The sequence below is a fragment of the Lineus longissimus genome, chromosome 11 (genome assembly GCF_910592395.1).
Source record: "Lineus longissimus chromosome 11, tnLinLong1.2, whole genome shotgun sequence".
Lineage (NCBI taxonomy): Eukaryota > Metazoa > Nemertea > Pilidiophora > Heteronemertea > Lineidae > Lineus > Lineus longissimus.
Window position 1 is genome coordinate 5494264 of NC_088318.1, and position 22461 is coordinate 5516724.

Genomic DNA, 22461 nt, shown 5'->3' on the forward strand with positions numbered 1-22461 from the left:
GAGGCAGCTCTCCTCAATGGCACAGTCGACAGGATGAGCGAGTTTGCGCATCACTACAAGATCCCAGTGTCGACCCTGAAGAAGTGGGACCTTCAGGACCTGGAGCGAAAGGCAGGTGAAGGTCGCGGCGACGACAGAACCTCTAAAGAGCGACAAGTTGGTCTTTGGTCCGAGGTAGAGGACGACTTGTATCAATGGTTACAGCAGCAACGGGAGATGAGGCTACCAGTCGCAGTCCAAGACATTCAAGAACGAGCCCTGACCATTTTTGAAGACTGGTGGAATGCGTTACCACACGAGCTGAGACAAGACGTTATCCAGGCCAGACCGACACTCCACCAATTCAACGCATCCGCTGGCTGGGTAGAGGGATTCATGACAAGAAAGAAGATAGCCCTCCGAAAGGCAAATAAAAACACCACCACTCTCCCAGCTGATGCCGCCCATCAGGTCCAGGTATTTCGCGACAATGTGATGCAAACTATCCAGCATTTGGAGATTGCCATGAGGTTGCTGCTAAACATGGACCAGACGTTCGCACTATTTGAGTATCGACCAATGTATACTGTCAATGACAAGGGAGCGAAGTCAGTGGATGTACGTACATCGAGATCAAACACAAAACTGGGCTGCACCGTTAGTCTAACCATCAGTGCGACGGGATGGAAGGCACCGGCACACGTCACCTTTCCAAGAAGAGGGTTCGTACGACAGCTCGATCACCTGCAGGAGGATGACGACTTGCCAGCAAATCTCATTGTGACGTCCTCTGCTACCGGTTGGATGAGACGGGAGACAGCCCGTCATTGGTCAGACCAAGTATTGGAGCCATACGTCACCCCAGAGAACGATGAGCGATTCCTTCTAATAGTAGATAGATATCGTGTGCACCGAACAGAGGAATTCGGCCAGCGAATTACGGAACTGGGAGGGATACTCGATTTTATTCCAGCCGGCTGCACATCCTTGGCCCAACCCCTCGATCTGACTGTTATGAAGTCGTTCAAAAGCAACATGAAAAAGAAGTGGAAGGCCTGGAAACAAGAAAACACGGACGATGCAGGACGCTGTGAACGCATTGGGTTACGTAACGTGGTCAACATCATCAGTCAAGCCTGGGAATCTGTACCTGTACAAGTGGTAGAAAACGGATTTGAAACGGCTTTCAGAGCAGCAGCGGTAGACGCAGGACCAATTCAAGAGCTGGACGATGAGGAGGACGAACCAGGACTCGAATTCTCAAACATCCAGGGGGATGAAATAGAAATAGAATAAATAGTCTTTTACTTGGTGGTAAAAAATCTGGGATGATCTTTTGAACTACCCTGTACAACGCTCTTTCATTTCAACGAAATCAGTCTGTAGGCCTATTGCTCATCAAACCGATCAGTTTCAAAATGATCACAGTCGGTGACTCGGATCACTGCTCTCAGTTGTACCATTCGGACAATCGGTTAAACAACTTCATTATTCCCCACCTTTCAGAGAACCAGCCAGTTGTATTGAAAGGCCTTCAACTTGGCCAGTGCATACGTAATGAATTGGTATTTAATGAAGGGACCATAGACAGCCGAAAGTAAAGTATATACATGTATAAACAGGTTCACCATGAGTTTCGAGGACTGTGACTTTTCACCGAGCTGTGTTCCATTTGTTATTAATTCATTAGTCAAGACAGACTGCGTGTATATGGGTGTATTACACCGCGAGCAAGACTTGAATACAGCAATATGTAAGATCTACACAGTATTCAATGTTGTCATTGATATTCGTTAAGTGGACATTTCTGTCCTGACTTTTTCCTGGGTTATGATGCACCATCTGACCTTGACCTTGTATGTCCTCGCAATAAGTATGTGACTTTGTAGAAGTTCCCACAACATCGTTACATGGTCAATCTGGATATACATGTATATATTGTCCCCAGAAAGGTTTTTTACGCTCCCGATGACCGAATGCCGGTTGGTATATGTATGGTGAATTTACGGGAAGTGATTTCCTGATAGGGATTTCACCGTTGGCAAGAGCATAGTTTAGATCCTACTAGCAGCCGCTTTATTGCAAGATAATAAAAATCTTGCTTTGAATTCTGTCGTAATGAAGGGTTTTGCTCCGGGATGCCTTTTACACGATGAATCTGTAGTACTTTCACGGCCTTTGCCTGATCTAGCTAAGACGGGAGATTGATGATTTCGCCGCTAAAGGCTAACCATGGAAGACTTGCTATGTCTTTACCAATTCACATCATGCCTTACTTCAGTGCAGAGCTTCGCGGTTTTGTGTAAAACACTTGCTGGTGGACACCGGGTAAGAATTTTCATGCTCATACATGTAAGTCATTAATTGTATTGCAACCACTGGTCATAACATACTGACAAATTCATTTGAAGCACCTGACAATTATGGTTTAACTATACGTTAAAATCGATGCTATCCGCATATTTACAGTGCACATGTTTTTTATCCCTGTACCCATTACACAATAGGTGCATTTTTGGGTACTTCATTCCGTCACTCTAAATGTCAGCAGTCTTGATGTTGGTTTAGCAAAAGCAGGCGCAAGCTTGGCCGATCACCAGCACCAAACGATCGACCATTAACATATGCACTGAAAAATTACACTCATCAAAGAAAGTTAGGGACCACTTTTTATATTTAACATATTTTTTTTACAGCACGTATTAAGGACTAGAAAATGCCTAAATATGAATGTCCTGTATGACCTCCAAGGCACAGTCATCAATTTCACATGTTGTTTGTTCCAGTTGTTGCATACCTTCTTTCTAAACTTGTCACAACCTGAAAATGGGTGTTTTGGTGTGTCAACTTTTTCACAATTTTAGCCTAAATGTCTTGTCATCAATGTCAGCATGGTCAGTAGCGAGTATGGCCTCCCCCTGCTGCAATAACAGCCTGACACCGCTGTCGCATTGAGTTTATCAGACGATTAACATCCCTGACATCAATTGCATCCCAGACAGCCTCCAAGGCCACACCAAGCTACTGCAACCCATTTGGCTGCACCTCAAGCGCTCCAATACTCCTTCCCATCAAGTCCCAGACATGTTCTATCGGATTCAAGTCCGGGGATTTCGCTGGCCAGTCCATACGCTCAATTCCATGATCCGCCAGGTACTGTGTCACCACCCTCGCTGTGAGGGGACGGGCGTTGTCGTCCATGAAAATGAAATTTTCCCCAGCGTTTTCTGCAAACGGAACCACAAAAGGTTCCACGATTTCATCTCTGTACCTCACACCTGTAATTGATCCCCCTGGGACCACATGGAGGCGAGTGCGTTGATCGTAGCTGATTCCGCCCCACACCATGATGCTGCCTCCACCATAGCGGTCATGTTCAGCGATGCAGGCATCTGCAAATCTCTCTCCCTGTTGTCTCTTGACTCTAACACGTCCATCATTGCGGTCCAGGCTGAATCTGCTCTCATCTGAGAACAGAACACGGCGCCATTGCTGGTGGGTCCATCCCACATGACCACGAGCCCAATTGAGACGGATTCTTCTGTGAGCAGGGGTTAATGGGATGCATTGCAGTCGCCTCCTGGCATGGATGTCGGCTCTGTGAAGTCGGTTACGGATGGTTTGATTTGAAACAGTCACCCCAGTTGCAGCAGTTAATTGGTTATTGAGTCTGCGAGCACTACTGAAGCGGTTAATTGGTTATTGAGTCTGCGAGCACTACTGAAGCGGTTGCGACGACAAAGAGTCACTAAGTAGCGGTCATCCCTCGCAGTTGTTGCTGATTGGCTGCCAGTACAGGGTCTCTCTAGGTATCGCCTTCTCCCGGTGTCGTTGGTTAGCACGACTGGTGACACTGTGAGACACACCCATCATCTCAGCTACTCGTCGCTGACTGAAGCCAGCTTCCAGCATCCCTATGGCTCGTGCAACCTCTACTTCACTCAAGTGGCATCTTGGCATCTCTCTTGTCAGAATGCTGCCTGAGCTTGGTGGTAAATGCAAGGAAAAGCACTTGCATGGACTTTTGTACCACTTTATGTGGTCAGCTGACACACCAAAAACACCCATTTTCAGGTTGTGACAAGTTTAGAAAGAAGTTATGCAACAACTGGAACAAACAATATGTGAAATTGATTACTGTGTCTTGGAGGTCATACAGGATAATTCATGTTTAGGCATTTTCTGGTCCTTGATATGTGCTGTAAAAAAATATGTTAAATATAAAAAGTGGTCCTTAACTTTCTTTGATGAGTATACTTAGAAGTGACAGCACGGACTGAGATCTTGCATGATTTCGTCAAAAAACCAAAGTAATTAAATACAACGAGAGCCTTTTAAATTCGTCCACTAATTCAGCGAGATCAGATATGCCCCGATATGGTTCGATCGTCTTAATGATTTAGACCACGGCATTATCAGCAGGCCCTCATTCGATCTCATCCTTTACACACACGGGTAATGTTTGTGGGTGCATTTATCTTTTTGAGGACAACGTACTGTATCCTATTGTTGTGTGCCGTACTGTGTGGAATCAAGAACAGCAATGTATCACAATTACTGATTTCAAATCATAAGCAGCTACGAACAGAATGGGTTGTTTTTTCAACATGATACGTGTTAGGAACTTATGGAATTATTCCAATGTCTTCCAGAAGCAATCGCATGATGCCATGCGTAAATGGCAATAATTCAGTATCAGAACACGGTAGAATATCCACATGTGCTGTGCATTTTTCTTCGAACCTATATACTGCTTATGGGGATTTTAAGTAAATTTTTTTATAGTTTTAAGGGGACCTCGATCAATCAAGTCGCGTCCCCACTACAACATTTACCATAACGCTGGAAAAATCCGAATGCTGATCTAAACGTTCGAGATTTCCACATAACTCCCGATCCCCGTAATGCAATATGTGGTGGAGGGAAAACCGAGTTTCATGTGATATTTTTAAGCAGTTTCCTTAGCTGTGGTTTCTCCCAAGACCATCAACTTTTTGCCAAGGCAATATTTGGTCCTGCAAAGAATATAGAGCAACGATATTCTTTATATCATGTGAAAAACATTTAATTCAGTGATGCATGTAAAATGTAACTGATTATGGGACATCCATATAGTTCTCCTTTCTTGTGGACATCGTTTCAGACTTTTCCCAGCGTCATGGATGATCTCCTATGTATTCTGCTAGCCTAAAGGCCCTATGCCTGGTGCGGTTACTAGCCTTGTTCCATTGTATTTTTTAGTGTCAGAAAATAATGATTGCTCCCGAGGCGTAATATTGCGCTAAATAGGCGTAATATTGCGCTAAATACAGTAAGCCATTCTTACGTGACCGTAACAATAAAAATTTCAGCGATTTTAGGGATTAAACTGAAGATTAGGGGACAGGGATTAGTGTTAGGGAAGGGTTAAGGAGGGGTTAGTGTTAGGAGTAAGGGACAGGGTCTAGGTTAGGTTTGGAGTAGGATTAAGGCTCAAAAGTGAAAGTGACCGCCGAAAGAATAGCCAGTTGTTCGCATGTAAAATGCATTAGAGACTGCCGTAATAATAGCCACAGTCTATTTTAAAGCAATGCAATACGGGTAACTAATACAACCAATTCATTGATATTCTATCCTCATAATACATTTTGGTTTCTCTACCCATTTCAAGAACCAAACACTGCTCTCCACTCACGGTTAACCCCTTTAGCGACGAAATAATATTTCCGACATGACTTAACCACAAACGTAAGTAGTATGTGTAAGACTATGGGACGAATTGACCTTTTGACCTAGTTTCATATGACCTTGAAACATATAAAAATTCATGTGTTTGACCTTGACATCGGTATAGGGGATATGTCCCTGACCTTGGTCGACATGAAAGTTTATATGTGTCCATGGCATTATTGAAGTGAATATAACCCTTTGCATGATTCAAGTTACACCATTTGTTGAAATGGAGCGTTTCAGTGAAGTTCGGATGACAAGGAGTTTGTTGGTGACCTTGGTGGCATTTTTTCTCAGTGAATTCATTTTACTTGTTGTTTTTTCATTTTACATGTCTGAAAAATCCGAAAACGCGTCCGATTGCCTCAGAGTCAATAATTCAAATTAAGATTTTGAAAGAAATCAGACAGATCTGCCACAATTTCGAAATTGCGCATCAGGAATTGATCTGGGAAATGATGTCTATACACATGTCTGCTGGTATCAAAAGGAAATTGTTGTGGATATTCGAAAATTTATTGAAAACCGTGCTCAGCCCCTAGGAATAGGCCTGAAAAAAGAGAATTGGTTGAAAATTGTGGAAAAGATGAACAATATTAGCATACTTGTTCAAGATATAGACTTCAATCACACCATATTTGAATACGGCAATATAAGATAGTTGACTTCAGCGAAACCTTCTCACTGCAGAGATAGCATTCAACAACAACAGAACATTACCATCAGCCGTGAAGGCAACTCTCAATTATATCTTGCATCAAGCTTTTCAAAAGGATGGTGTTTCAGACATGGAAGGAGCGCTGGTTGTAGGTCAAGACGTTTTCAATGGCTTGATCAAGGATCATAATACAAGGAATAGTGGAAGAATGATATCCTTAGGAAACTTGTTGTTCAACAAAAAATTGTATGTTTTAAATCGGTTCATATCACCGGAAAAATAATACGGACCGTTCACAATGGAACAGATTTTTGTTATGGAAAGAACTCCAGTAAGGACATCTTTAGAATGCCTGGAATTTTTGGATAAATATCTGAATTAGATGAACTCGCGATGGAAGAATGCTGGCAATTGACGGCAGGCCAATTACCCATTTCTGACAACTTTCCTCCTGATTTTGTGCGAAAATCGCTTAAATTTGCTTTTGAATCATACATTCCGGAACTCAAAACTTGTGAAGGGGTGATTGTTGTCCCAGGAACCATTTCTAGAGAAGAAATCGAAAACGATAGGATTCAGGTTATTCAGAGGAACACTCTATACATCATAAAGATTGAGGTTGTGCCCCATAAATGGTTTATTTTACAAAGTTGTCGTGCCGCTCACTACGAAAACCACCTTTCATGGCATTTAGTTCACAAGGAAAGTATACACGGCTAAGGAATATATTAACAGGGCGAAGCCCTGTGAAATTAGCTCACAAGGTGAAACCCTGCGAATTTAGGTCACACGCATTTTTTGTTTACAGGGAGAATCAATTTCTCCAAATAAATTTTTTAAATCCTCCAGGGCTTTGACCTTTACATGACCCAGATTCAAGTTATTGTTCACAAGGCAAAGTCCTGTGAATACTGGTTAAATGCGAGTCCATTTCTCTGAAAATTTTTCGAAAATGCCACCTTGTTATTTATACCTTGACCTTGATGTGACCCAGATTCAGGGTATTGTTATTCAGGCTATTGTTATTCAGGCTATTGTTGAAACCTTGCCTGTGATTGGTCCATGAGGGAAATTGTGCATCATGTATAAATATCCAACCGCCGAAGGAGAAGGCATCAGTTTGAAAATCGGATTCAGAGAGTCCACGTCATTACACTGCAGACCACCAAGGTAGTGTTCCATTGTTTTTTTTCACTATTGTTCTCCCCTCAACCCTTTGCACCTCACTCGCCACCATATTTCCCATATTACCATATACTTGTAACAACTGGTGTAGTTCCACCACTTATCGCCAGGGGGCAGCATCTATCGGATATGATGATGAAGTTAATATACATCATCGCCACCAGAGTTGCCATATTACCATTGATGAGCAAGTGGCATAGTTCCACCGCTTATCATAGATGAACTTAATAGGCCTATATATCATAGGAGCTCATACTTTGAATATCTTTTACCCTGGTTTTTACCTTTGGCCACCAGATCAGAATCCTTGCCGCGAGCACTTAGGGGCCTTGTCCAAATTATTTGCCGAAATTCGCCGTAATTCGCCCCAAAAACGCCACAAATTCGCCTTAAATTCGCCGAAAGTCTCCGGCGAATTTTGGCGAAGTTCTGACGATGTTTGGCAAAGTTTGGGCGATTTTGAAGGCGAATTTCGATGAATTTATGGCGAATTATCGGCGAATTTTTGGCGAATTAGCGGCGATTTTATGGCGAATTTCAGGCGAATTGCAGGCGAATTTCAGGCGAATTCCCGACGATTTTTCGACAAGTTTTTATCATTGAACGTTGGCGAAATTTATACCAGGCAAATTTCGACGAGGAGAGGCGAAGTGAAAATCGCCGAAATCTGGCGAATTTCCGTATTTTTGGGCGCATTTTTTTACCAGAAAGCAGTAGCAGCTCACCCTGTTCTTTGTATCGTCATCCTCCTCATTGTACGTCCAATGGAGAACAGAGAGATTTCTGTAATGGTGAGTACAAGATACGAACATAAGTGAGATCCCAAGGCAGCGACTTCAGCGCCACCGTGGGGACTAATGGTATTAGGCTGGGGATTCCCAGGTATCCTCGTGCCTACTGAATACCGGAGCGTTCAGTATTTCTCAGTGCTCTGTACATTGGCTGTACATTGGGCTTTATTCCTAGTGAATCGACACAGCCCCGGCGGTCGAGGTTACCTGGACTATAGTAATAATAATAATGTTTTTGCTCTGTAGACGTGCATTGAACAGTCAGTTCTACATTGACAGTGGATGTACTATTTTTGGCCAATATTTTTTATAATCAAACACAAGGTACAGATCTTCTATTTTTACGACATTGCAATGAGGAACCAACGAGGAGGTGATTTTCGCCAGATTGTAGCGATTTGTGGCGAATTTGAGCCACATATATTTCGATCGGCGAAGTTCATTGAAATACCAGCGGCGATTTCTCGGCAAAATTTTGGCGAATTTGTGGCGAATTTGTGGCGAATTTCCGGCGAATTTGTGGCGATTTTATGGCGAATTCTCGGTGAATTTATGGCGATTTTATGGCGAATTCTAGGCGAATTCTGTCGAACTTTCCGGCGAATTTTTGAGGAGGTTTTGGCGAATTTTGGCGAACTTGTAAAAATTCGCCGTAAATTCGCCAGAAATTCGCCGGTGAATTTCGGCGAATAATTTGGACAAGGCCCCTTACGATTGCCCTAGGAGGTGTCTTTAACCCTTCGCCCAGACCCCCCAACGCTTTTTGGCCCTAGAACACTGCCTCTTTCAATTCAGTCTAGAACAAGTATATGAGTACATATTAGGCCTATGCTAAACAAAAGACCATTTTTATCTCTTTTCAGTTAAATAACTCTTTAAATTTAATTCTAAATATGGCTAACACCATGAAGAAAACTTTTGTGGCTGCTGTTGCCACACCTCTTAGTAAGTAGAAGTTTTATTTGACTCTATATTTGTCAATTTTACTTAGATTCGGATTTCATAGCCTAGTCACTGTAAAGGCCTTTTAATTCTACATTCCCTTCAAATATTTTTTTTACTTAATGTAACTTCTTTGTAGGCTCTGCACCTAAAGTGGCAGAGTTTAGAGGGGTCATGTATGGGCGGTTATTTCTGCATAAATAGAGGTTGTCTCAAATAGACATTTAATGTCGTGTTATGACTCGAATACACGTTTGGTGGCGCTTTTCAAATAGACATACACTCAAATAGACGTCTGGTGGCACTCGTATCTCAAATAAACATATATTGTCGTGTTTTCAGATTTTTGTGTATAACTCAAATAGACGTTTGGTGGCGCTTTTCAAATAGACATACACTCAAATAGACGTTTGGTGGCGCTCGTATCTCAAATAAACTTTTATTGTCGTGTTTTCAGATTTTTGTGTATAACTCAAATAGACGTTTGGTGGCACTTTTCAAATAGACATACACTCAAATAGACGTTTGGTGGCACTCGTATCTCCAATAAACATATATTGTCGTGTTTTCAGATTTTTGTGTATAACTCAAATAGACGTTTGGTGGCGCTTTTCAAATAGACATACACTCAAATAGACGTTTGGTGGCGCTCGTATCTCAAATAAACATATATTGTTGTGTTTTCAGATTTTTGTGTATAACTCAAATAGACGTTTGGTGTCGCTTTTCCGCAAAAATGGAAGTTCCCCAAATAGACGTTGTGTGGCGCTAGAATAAATTTTAACGACGGCGACAGCGATATTGACATTATCATTGCGGTAAGCGGCGGCGCTATTGCATGTATTGCATGTACATTTGATGCACTTGTTTCTCTCTTCTTCTGCCATAGCTAAATACACTGACAATCCAAATACAATTAAAATGAAATGGTATTAAGTCTCGATTTTCCTTAGATACGCACGCAAATAGCCATGTGCACTGCTTAGAGCAATAACAATAATATCGTCGTGGCAGATAAACCAATTCCAAACTTGCTCCAGAATTGCCGCACGCCAGCGCCACACAACGTCTATTTGGGGAACTTCCATTTTTGCGGAAAAGCGACACCAAACATCTATTTGAGTTATACACAAAAATCTGAAAACACGACAATATATGTTTATTTGAGATACGAGCGCCACCAAACGTCTATTTGAGTGTATGTCCATTTGAGATACGACACAATATGTTTATTTCAGGTACGTCTCCGTTAAAACGAGCGCCACCAAACGTCTATTCGAGTCATAACACGACATAAAATGTCTATTTGAGACAACCTCTATTTATGCGGAAATAACCGCCCATAATCATGCCAAGCTCCAAGGAGAGGACCAGGCAACCTGCTACTCAGGTATCGTCCCTATACTACAACAGCAGGACTGGTGAGTAAATCTTATTTTCATGTATTACAACTCTCATTCATTTATTTTCTAATCTCATTTACAAATCAGTTCAGCTTTTCAACTCCATACGCCATTATCAAGCTGATCTGTTCCTTTTTTTTCAGGGCAAATTCCCAAAACCCCTAAATCAAGGGCAGAGCCAAGGCCTGGGCAGATACCAGCATCACCTGTCCCATTGACATTCCCAAGGAAATGCGCTTTGCCACAAAAGTTAGGGAGTTATGCACTCCATAAGATGCCCAGCATTGGTAAGTTAAAATTTACTTTCAAAACATTCCTATTTTTCAATCACAACCACAACTAAAGTTTTTAACTCATGACAGTATTGTTTTGGCACATATTCAATCAAATTGTTCTTTGTTTCAGGGGGTGCCGCTGCTTCAAGGCCTAGCCAGCAACGGCCCATGTCTACAAAGCCAGCTGCATTGGGTGCTCCCCCAACTGTTGTGGCTGAAGTAAGCCCTCTACCTGGTGAGTTGAAATTTTCATTCACAACACTCGTATTTTTATATCTTCCTCTCAATTACATACTGTGATTATTGCCCTCATGCTACACATATTCAAAATAATTACATTCTTTCAGGATTGCAAAAAGAAGAAAAGGTAAAGGAAGCGTCGGCCTATGTATTGGGTGTTCCCCCAACAAGTCCTCTGCCTGGTGAGTTGAAAATTTCATTCACAACACTTGTATTTTTATATCTTCCTCTCAATTACATACTGTGATTATTGCCCACATGCTACACATATTCAAAATAATTACATTTTTTCAGGATTGCAAAAAGAAGAAAAGGTAAAGGAAGCGTCGGCCTATGTATTGGGTGTTCCCCCAACAAGTCCTCTGCCTGGTGAGTTGAAAATTTCATTCACAACACTCGTATTTTTATCTCCTCCTCTCGATTACATACTGTAATTATTGCCCTCATGCTACGCATATTCAAAATAATTACACTTTTTCAGGATTGCAAAAAGAAGAAAAGGAAAAGGAAGTGTCGGACACGTCTGCTGCGTCAAATGATCTTGCCACGCATAGTAAGTTTTTTCTGATTTTCTTTACTGATTAAGTATTATACGTTTTTAAGCATGAATACATATTTCCATGTGAAAAAATTAACCCAATTAATTTTTGTCTTTCAGGTCCTCAAGAACTTCCTTGGAAAGGCCTTGTCCGCCATTTGAGGGACTATGTGAAGTGGCGAGTTCAGAATGACAAGTCGGCGCTTCCAACAGATAGGGACAAAGAGGGAAATCTGGAATTGGTGAGCACCCTCAGTGCCTTTCCATTGTCGAGCAAGGCTATTTAAACCCAGGCAGGCTTTGTCTCGGCCATTCGATTTTTCTCTCCGCTGCGGGTCACTTCGTTCCGCTTTTGTGTTCTCCGTCACTATATTTCCAAGGTATGTATGGCCACTGTATGCATGGCACTCGGCCACGTCGTCTTCGTGCTTTGGATTTACTTTCTGCCGGTTTTCATTTTGCATTTTCCACTTCGTATTTCTAATGTTTCCGATTTCAAATCCGACTAAAATTGGGGATCAGAGTGACGCCCCAAGCCAGCTTGCTGGTGTCGGTTAGAGAGAGCAAGTCTTAATTTGGGGATCAGAGTGTCGCCCCAGGCCAGCCTTCTGGTGTCATAAATGAGAGAGACTTAATTTGGGGATCAGAGTGTCGCCCCGGGCCAGTCTGCTGGTGTCTTAAATGAGAGAGACTTAATTTGGCGATCAGAGTGGCGCCCTAGGACATATTTTCTGGTGTCGGTAACCTCAGAGAGTTTTCCCCTACGCCAATTTGTAGGGTGGGGGTACATTCTTGTGGCACACAGTATATCTCGCTCGCCCGTTTCAGATGGTCGCACCGACGGTATTGAAGAAATACCATACATTGAAAGGGATAAGTCTGGTCACCCTTTTTGGCAAACTCCAGGAATGCGTGGAGCCGAAGGAATATGCGCGGATGGCGAAGGATGAGCCGCTCGATGATTTGGAGGCGGACGAACTAGCAGATCGATTCCATCATTTAACGGGCAAGGACATGACAGATGTTTTGGCTGCAGCTGGCAGGGATAGTTCCTCACAGCGACTAGTGTTGCACTGTGCGATTCTTCTGGCCAATGAAATGGGGCAACCGGAGGGACAAAGGCTGAATGTACGTCTCTATGTGTATTTTCGGATTAAACATGTCTGGTAGCAAGTATGCTAGCCTCGTTATTATCGTTATAATCATGTTCAGCCTAAGTATTTGTAGTTTACATGAGCATAATCATATCCGCAAAGCTAACCATGTGCATTTGCTTTCAGGAACCTAACGCCTCCGGTTCGGCAGATTGCGCCACTGTCCAGCCAATGTTTTGGGCGGTGGCACAGGCGAGATCGTATCCAAAGCTTTAGCCAAGTGCCTCAAGAAGCCAGAGCGTAAACGCGAGGAAGCGGCGGCCAAATCGTCCGATCAGGAGAACGGTCCCTCATCCCCGTAGTCACCATTAGACAACCTTTATCCGCAACTTGCGGCGGCGGCCTCCTTTGGCCAGCTATTCTCTCCACTTTTGGGTGGGGGACGAGGCTCTTACAGAGGCAGGGGCTATCGCTCCAGAGGTGGCACAGGCAGGGGTGGTAAAAATTCCAACTGTTACTTTTGTGGTGGTAACGACCACTGGCTTCGAGAATGCGATAAGATGAAGGCAGCATCTAGGGCGGCAAAATCTTCAGAATAAGCCTAAATTACACTTCTCCCTCCATCCCAGGGCACTCTGCCCCAGCGGAGACTTCGTCTCTGCGCGGGTTGGGGGTAGGACATTTTAGGGGCGAGTTCAGATTAATTTGATGTCAGTTCCCTTCCTTTAAGAGACCCAAATTACTTTGTAGCAGGGCAGACACACGAATGCTTGAATGAATGGTTCAAAATTATTGATGCATTGGCTGAAGTCGGAAAGCCGATGGATCAAGTAACCTCGTGGTTAGAAGATGGCGTTGAGATACACAAGTTACTTGGGCGAGTTGGGGAATGCGAAATGCCATTTATCTTTTGTACTTTGTTAGCGTGTTCACGGACACGTTATGTTTTTGAATAAACCTAACATACGTAGATATATGTTTGTCAACTTTTGTTCGCTACCAGTTTTGGGTTTTGGGGAGTAATGGGTGGATTTTTTTATGATAACGCCATCAATTTCAGGGCATATCTACTGAAATGTTCGGGTTTTCCCCCCATTACTTCCTTGCGAGCAAAATGGAAGGTGCTGAGGATGTGTTGACACCCTCAGTGCCTTTCCATTGTCGAGCAAGGCTATTTAAACCCAGGCAGGCTTTGTCTCGGCCATTCGATTTCGCTACCTGCGTACAGCCACGGAGGACCCTTGCAGTGATCGCTATTAGCCCCAAACGAAGTTGTTAGAAGATGATCACTTTGGGAGGATTTTTGGCTAGCCCCCCCCCCCCTCCCTGTTGGGCATCTTCCTTTTTCTCGCTGCCCTGAACTGAAATGTTCGGGTTTCCCCCCCATTACTTCCTTGCGAGCAAAATGGAAGGTGCTGAGGATGTGTTGACATATTAAAAAAAAATTTATTCTGGAAAGATGGTGAAGCATGTCTGAAAGTCCAAATAGACATGCAACTGCCCGACTGTATGGACTTTCCTGGGAGCTATCTTAAAAGACATGTTTTGGATGACGAAAGTTATCCGGATGTGGAAACAACCCACAGATTGGATGCGGATCCATTTTAAAATCGTTTCCTAAACATGTTTACTCATGATAAGGATAAAGATTCTGAGGAACAAGAGTTCCTCAAAAAGAGGAAAGAGGCGAAGCAACCGCCTTTAATTAAGGAGGCCTTCAACACGTATCTCCAGAAGGACGATGAGACGACGGATCGGGAGATGACGGAATATTATGATTCCCTCTTTCCCGATCCACTTTCATCGAAAACTGGAGATACAAATAATGGAGATGAATTACCATCATCCTCACTACCAACACCACCATCAACACCACCATCAACACCACCACAAATACTATGCCCACCGCCACCCCAACTATCATATTCACCCATACAAATACCATCATTTCTATGTACACCACCAAGGAGAGAAATTGATTCGCTCAAAGTGTCCATTGACGACTCCGCACTTACGAGGAAGGCCATGATGTTGTGTTCAGGGGCTTTCCCTGACACAACAGACCAGCAAAGTGGCAAGGGCACTGTGGACAAATCAAGCCAAGAGTTTTTGCCACACACACTCAAAGAGGATGATCTTGTCCTTGATCATCGAAGTGAAGAGGTCAAAAGAGCAAGTGAGCACCTCCTCTCAGAGCTGAGTAATCAGAATCCACGGGTAGATGTTGACCTCGCTGCTCTTCTTGAGGATCTGCCCAACGATTTACTCACTTGGAATTATGCGGGGGTAAATCCTTTACTTGAAGATGAGATTGATATTCTATCAACTCCTCAAATGGGTGTCATGTCAACCCAAATGCAGGGATTTAGCCCCGTAGTGGAAATGCCCTCTTGCTCATTTGGTTTGTCTGTATTTCATTCACAGACAAAACGAAACGCTGATGATGATGCTGCTGATGATGAGGGACAAGATCATCATCCTTCTCCAAAGAAGGCAAAAACTATGGTCTCCCCAATCCTCAGGGAGTTGTTGAAAGGGAGTCCATCTTCTACAGCATCCTCTGGAAAGAATGTGTGTCAAACAACTCTGCTAACACCAATGCAACAGCCACAACAACAACAACAAAACAAAAACAACAACAACAACAACACTACAAGAAAAAGGAAATTGACAGAGGAACCCTCCAAGTCTGGGGCATCATCATCAAAGTCAGTGATCATCATTGATGATGATGATGATGATGATGACTTCGAAGTTAAATTACAGAAGTTTAGGGTTCCCTGTCAAAAAAACCCAAAAAACACAAAACAAATTTCACAGCCCTCCTTTGAAAAATACAAAATGGGAGGGGGAGTCCAGACTGTACCTGTTTCATCATCATCATCCTCATTGAACAAACAACAGGGAGATGATGATGATGCTTTTCAGGTTACAAAACAAAAATTTCGCTCTCCTTCCCTTCTTTTTTAGGGGTAGGTCAAGCACAAAACACAAAAAAAACAAACCAAATAGGTGGTGGTAGTTCTTTGCCCCCCAAGGTTGCTGCACCTCACAATGTTGATGATGTTGATAATATTGGTGCTAATGATGATGATGACAATGTTAACAATGATGATGATAAAGATGATGGTGATGTCCAAGCTGCCCCTATATCGCGTCCTGCATTTGAACTCCTTTCCGTTAAGGAGCAAAATATGTCAAACAAAATACTGTTCAGAGGGATTATTTAATGAGGGTTAATGGATTACAGAGGGGACAGTCTTTCAATGACATACTTTTTCACATCTCAAATATTTTTGCAGAATTACTGAACAGACTTTTAGACAATGTATAACCACATGATAGGGTCAGGCTGGTAATCTCGGGTCCAGCTCTTAGGCCCATCAGTCTTCCATTCATGTCCCCTGAGGACTTGATAGTCGAGAAGGTTCTTAGCCAGATTGAAAGGGTGATACAGTCCAATGATGTGTGGATATTTGGGAATGAATTTTATGTCAATTTTATACATGCTAGTTTGCCAGTTGGGGGGAAATGGTTGAAGGGGATTTCTGGCATTGACAAAAAGATTAAAAGAAAGAAATGTTTCATTGAAATAAAAAATACCGAGGATGAACTTTGCCTGGCACGAGCAATCATGATAGCCAGAGCGCGACTCCGTAATGATCCCCAATATTCACTCATCAGAAAGTCTGATCGACCTCTTCAAGGAATTCTGGCTGAAAAACTTCATGAGGAAGCTGGTGTCCGAGCAATCATGATAGCCAGAGCGCGACTCCGTAATGATCCCCAATATTCACTCATCAGAAAGTCTGATCGACCTCTTCAAGGAATTCTGGCTGAAAAACTTCATGAGGAAGCTGGTGTCCCTAAGACCAAATGCGGTTTAGATGAGGTAGAAAAATTTCAACATGTTTTATCGCCAGGGTTTCAGTTGGTTTATTTTCTGTTTTGTATTTTGATTGCTTATGTTACAAAGGCCCCCCAGCAGAAAATAAAATAAATATTTATCACTATCGGGATCATTTTTGTCCAATTACAAAAATGAAACCATTTATAGAACGCTCTTATTATTGCAGACATTGTAATAAAGGTTACAATAATTATAAAACACACATCTGTCATGCAACATGTGCCTGTTGCAAAAATGATGGAGGGTGTACAATAGTTACCTGGCAAAACTGTGATATTTGTAAACGTGTATTCAAAAGCCCAAGATGTTTCGACAATCAGTTGGTTCTCAATGAAAACCAAAAGTCTATCTGTGATCTCTATAAGAAATGTATTACCTGTGATAAATCTTATGATGCACGTGTCAAGCATGTTTGTTTTATGTCATAGTGTAACACATGCGGGACACATAAACCAGCAGAGCATGACTGTTATATTCGTAAACCAGCCCCTCCTAAAAAAGATGATAGAACAAAGTTTCAAAAATTAATACTTTTTGACTTTGAATCCACCCAAGAACTGGTCCATGAAAATGGTGATAAAGAGCATTTGCCAAATTTATGTGTTGCACATAGGTGTTGTTCTTGGTGTGGTGACCAAGAATGTGCTACTGACAATGATGAGTTTGTGTGTCTATATTGCCAGACATTAGATGGTACTCAACGGGGAAAAAATATATTTTCTGGTCAAAATACTGTGATTGATTTTTGTGAATGGTTATTTGATGGTACTAATAGAGGTGCAGTTGCTGTAGCACACAATAACCAAGGGTATGATGAATTTTTTTATTGTTGATTATCTTCATCATCAAGGTATCAAACCCAGTAAAATGATTCAGGTTGGACAGAAGAGCTTATCCTTTGAAGCGAAAGGTCTCAAATTCTTGGATTCCCTTAGTTTTCTACCAATGCCCTTAAGTCAATTTCCAAATACCTTCAACCTAAAATAACTGAAAAAAGGATACTTCCCCCATCTTTTTAACAAACAGGAGAACCAGAACTATGTAGGTCCAATACCAGATATCAAATATTTTATTCCGGATGGAATGTCTGCTGATAACCGAGAAAGTTTTCTCAAATGGTATGATCAACAGGTTGGAAAACCATATGATTTTCAACAAGAACTTGTGTCCTATTGTGAAAGTGATGTAGATATTCTGAGACGAAGTTGTACAAAATTTATTCGTCTGTTTCAAACCACCTCTAATGTCAGCCCATTTAAGAAATCTGTTACAATAGCTTCTGCCTGCAGTACTGTTTTCCGCCAAAATTTTATGAAACCCTCTTCCATTGCTGTCTTACCCCCATATGGATATGTATATAGTGATAAGCAATCTAGCATTGCCCTAAAATGGCTAGAGTGGGTAATTAAGACAGAGCAAGTGTCTATTCACCATGCAGGAAATGGAGGGAAAAACATATTGGTGCTTTTAAAGTAGATGGGTTTGATGAGCAGAACAAGACCATTTATGAGTTTGAGGGGTGTTTCTGGCATGGCTGTGATAAATGCTTTTCAAACAGGGAAACAAAAAACCCTCGAGTTGGTGCGACCATGGGTGAACTTCGAGAAAGTACTCTCTTCAGACAAAACTTTCTGAAGCAATGTGGATACAAGATTATTTCCAAGAGAGAGTGTGAATTTAGAGAGGAGATAAAAAATAATCCTCTCTTGCAACAATTTACAAAGGATGTGATCATCTCGGAACCATTAAACCCTAGAGAGGCCTTCTTTGGAGGAAGGACAAATACCATAAAACTCGACCACAAATGCAATCAAAATGAAAAAATCAAATATGTGGACTTTACATCTTTATATCCATGGGTTTGCAAATACCAACATTATCCTGTAGGTCACCCTAAAATTTACAGAGGTGAACAACTTCAACAAATTGACCCTCTCTCTTGTGAAGGCTTGATCAAATGTAAAATATTACCCCCAAAAGGCTTATTTCTTCCTGTCTTACCAATGAGATTCAACAAAAAGTTTAAGTTTTCTTTATGCTCACTATGTGCTCAAAAAAGTGTCATCATACAGACAATGAAAGAGCACTGATTGCTGGGTTATTTTTGAGGTGACAAAAGCCATTGAAAAAGGATATAAGTTGATTGAAACTTATGAAGTTTGACACTTTGATGAAATTACAAAGTACAATAGAAAGACAAAGGAGGTATATTTGCATGGTACATTAATCATTTCCTAAAGATTAAACGGGAGTCTAGTGGCTGGCCAGATTGGTGCAAAGATCAAAATGATAAAAACAAATACATTGAAAATTATGAGAGAAAAGAAGGAATTAAACTAGACCCTGCATTAATTCAACATAATCCAGGCCTAAGGAGCATTTCAAAGCTGTGCCTGAACAGTATCTGGGGGAAGTTTGGTCAAAGGCCTAGTTTTGTTTCAACCATATATGTTTCAGAATCCCAGGAATATGTTAAATTGATGAGAGATGACTCCATAGAGATTTCTGATGTCAAGTTAGTCAATGATGAATTTGTGATGATGAAATACAAAGAAAAAGAAGATTTCATTGAACCATGCCCCTACACCAACACTGTAATTGCAGCATATACAACTGCCCATGCCCGTTTGAAATTGTATTCAGAAATAGAAAAATTAGACAGACAAGTTCGTTATTTCGATACGGACAGTGTAATTTTTGTTCTAGACTCGACCAACATCGAACACTATGATCCGCCACTTGGTGATTACTTGGGTGAGTTTAAAGATGAGCTTGATGGTCATAGTATTCAGGAATTTGTCTCAGGGGTCCAAAGAATTATGCTTATTTGATTTCCGAAACTCAGAAAACTGTGTGTAAAGTCAGGGGGTTCACACTTAACTATGGCAATAGCCAGAGAATTAATTTTGAGACAATGAAGGATCTTGTAAAAAATCTGGATTTTTCTAACAAAATACCTATTCTCAATCCCTATAAGATAAAAAGAACCAAGGACTTAAAGATTATGACTACTGCTGAAGAGAAAAAATATGGTCTAGTCTATGACAAACGTTACCTATCAGATGATTATTGTACATTACCATATGGTTGTTACTAAACAGTGTAAATACAATGTAACTTAAGTAAGTAAGTAAGTAAGTAAGGAATTATGTAAAGTGTCATTGATTGATTGAATTAAGCAGATTTTGGCATTGTAAATAGCCTTATCAATATTATTATTATTATTATTATCAACCCCATGTGTACATATTTGTTTGTTATTATTGCTTTTGAGTATACATCCTTTGTTTGCCCATTACTGTGATATCATCATCATCAATATTCCTCAGTATCCTAGTCTTCATCATCTTTCCTAAATAACGCTCATCAATTTTCTTTATTTCATGCAAGTCCTCTCCCTCTGTCTCTGTGATAATGTACATACTTTGATATAAATGTATTTTGTAAATAAATAGATGCATATACTTAAAAGGTATATTTCTTCTTAACTGGGTCATTTCTTGTTTCGTTATCATCATGGATATTTCATGGAATGACTTACTTCTGAAGCATCCTTTTACTTGTTTGGTGGCAGGGCCAACAATGAGTGGAAAATCAGTCTTTGTACAAAGATTGATCGCATATGCTTCAGAGATGATAAGTCCTAAACCAGAGAGAATAGTTTGGTGTTATGGCGGAGAGTGGCAGGAGTCATTTGCGAATCATCCAAATGTGGAGTTTGTTTCTGGTTTACATTTTACACAAAATGATCAAAGCAAACCTACCCTAGTTATCATTGATGATTTGATGTGTGGAACAGATGAAAATGTTACCGAACTGTTCACTAAAGGATGTCATCATCAAAATATGAGCGTTGTCTACATTGTTCAAAATTTATTTCACAAAGGAAAAGAGCATAGAACAATAAGTTTGAACTCAAATTATCTAGTTATGTTTAAAAATCCCAGAGATGTCTCGCAAATAACTCATTTGGCAAAGCAAATTTCTCCTGGCAACACTAGAGCTGTACACGATGCTTTTAAGGATGCAACCAACCTGTTGGGGAAACTCCAGTGATTGGTCGATCACTACTTGAAATGATTGACAGGTCACGTGGTTACGAAGCTAATTAGCTTATGGGTAATCAACTGATTGAATGGGCAGAAGTATTAGAACCGTTAAGCTGTATGTACGTCTTCATAACTGTGTTGTTTTTTATGTCTGTTTATAGCCAATACAATATATCAAGGAAATCAATCTTCTTCGTTATTTGGACTTAGATGCTTCTTGGGCCAAAGCCTTGGTTACCCGGCCCACATTGGTGCATGTGACCAGGATTTATTGGAGTTTAAACGGAAAACAGGACATTTTTTGTTGAAGCCCGGATGTTTCTTTCTTCAACATGCCCGAGGACACAGTGACTGTAACTGTACCAAACCCTAAACGGTCAAGGGCTGGTTATCGCCAGTCAGTGGAAAAACTTCTCAAGGACGGCGACACTATTTTGGTCGAATCGGATATTTAGCAGGACACACTCGATACGCTTAGTGCTATCATTGCCCTTCTAGAGGAAAAGCTGCCGATGCTCCGTGATTTGGATAAGGATGAGGACTTTGCAAAAGAATTCACGGATGCTGACGAGATTCTCTCAAGGTATCGTACCAAAAAACACGTCTTTGCAAGATTTCTCAAGCGAAATGAGAAATGAGACTCTAACTCTCGTGCGGAACCGGAGCGCACACCCTCTAAGAGGAAAGTCAACTTGCCAAAGTTGGACCTCCCCAGATTCTCCGGAAACATTCTCGAGTGGAAGTCGTTCTCGGATACGTTCGCAGCAGCCATCCATGACGATACTCAGCTTCCGAATGTACAGAAATTCCAGTACCTGAGGGGCCAGTTGGACGGTGTGGCCAAAGAAGTAATTGCGGGTCTAGCCCTGACAAATGAAAATTATGCCGTCGCTATGACCCTCCTCAAGGAACGCTACGGACAACAGCATAAGATTGTTCATGAACATATGCGTGCTCTGTGGTCAATGGCACCGCCTGCGGATGATGTCGTGTCTTTACGCTCGTTTTACGATCAACTAGAAAGTACGTCAGAGGCCTAGAAGCGCTAGGCAAACCACAAGAGTCGTATGAGGCTTAACTCGTCCCCCTCATACTCGACAAGCTGCCGAGTCGGATTCGAATCACCATTACGAGGGATCATGGAGACAAGGAGTGGAGATTACGACCTCTACGGGAAGCCATTATTCAGGAAATAAAGGCCGCCGAAGCTGGATCATTCTCAAATTTGAGTGGGTTATCTGGTGTTTATTCATCAAGCAGTCCCGCCACCTCTTCTGTGCCTACCGCCGCGTTCCTCGTCGTGAAATCATAAAGGGTAAGTGCTGGGTAAGCATACAGGTGTCTATTGCAAATCGAAATTTCGCTGTTATAAATGCAAGGAGCGCCATCATACCGCACTATGTAATCCCACTAAGAATTCCGTTAACCCCGCACCGGACTCTGAAACTACACATGTAAAGTTGGCATTTGGCAAACATGCTACCCCGGAAGGTCCGGTAATACTGAAAACTGCCAAGACAATTGCTGTCAATGCATCACGCAAGATTGATGTGAACATCCTTATAGACGAGGGAGCACAACGCTCATTTGTCACGGAAAAAAACGCGAACTTTCTACAACTAGAAAAATTAGGAACCGAACGCATCAATATAGCGTCCTTTGGAGACGACGCCAAGGGAGTTCGCGCA

General features: G+C 41.7%; 1 protein-coding gene across 1 annotated transcript; it reads left to right on the forward strand.

Moving 5' to 3' along the window:
- The first annotated feature begins 11481 nt into the window (after positions 1-11481).
- LOC135496073 (uncharacterized) lies at positions 11482-13090 on the forward strand. Its single transcript, XM_064785190.1, has 5 exons — positions 11482-11551; positions 11664-11735; positions 11841-11962; positions 12549-12848; positions 13001-13090. Exons 4-5 carry the CDS (start codon positions 12549-12551, stop codon positions 13088-13090), a joined length of 390 nt encoding a protein of 129 aa, XP_064641260.1. The 5' UTR covers positions 11482-11551; positions 11664-11735; positions 11841-11962.
- The last annotated feature ends 9371 nt before the right edge of the window (positions 13091-22461 follow it).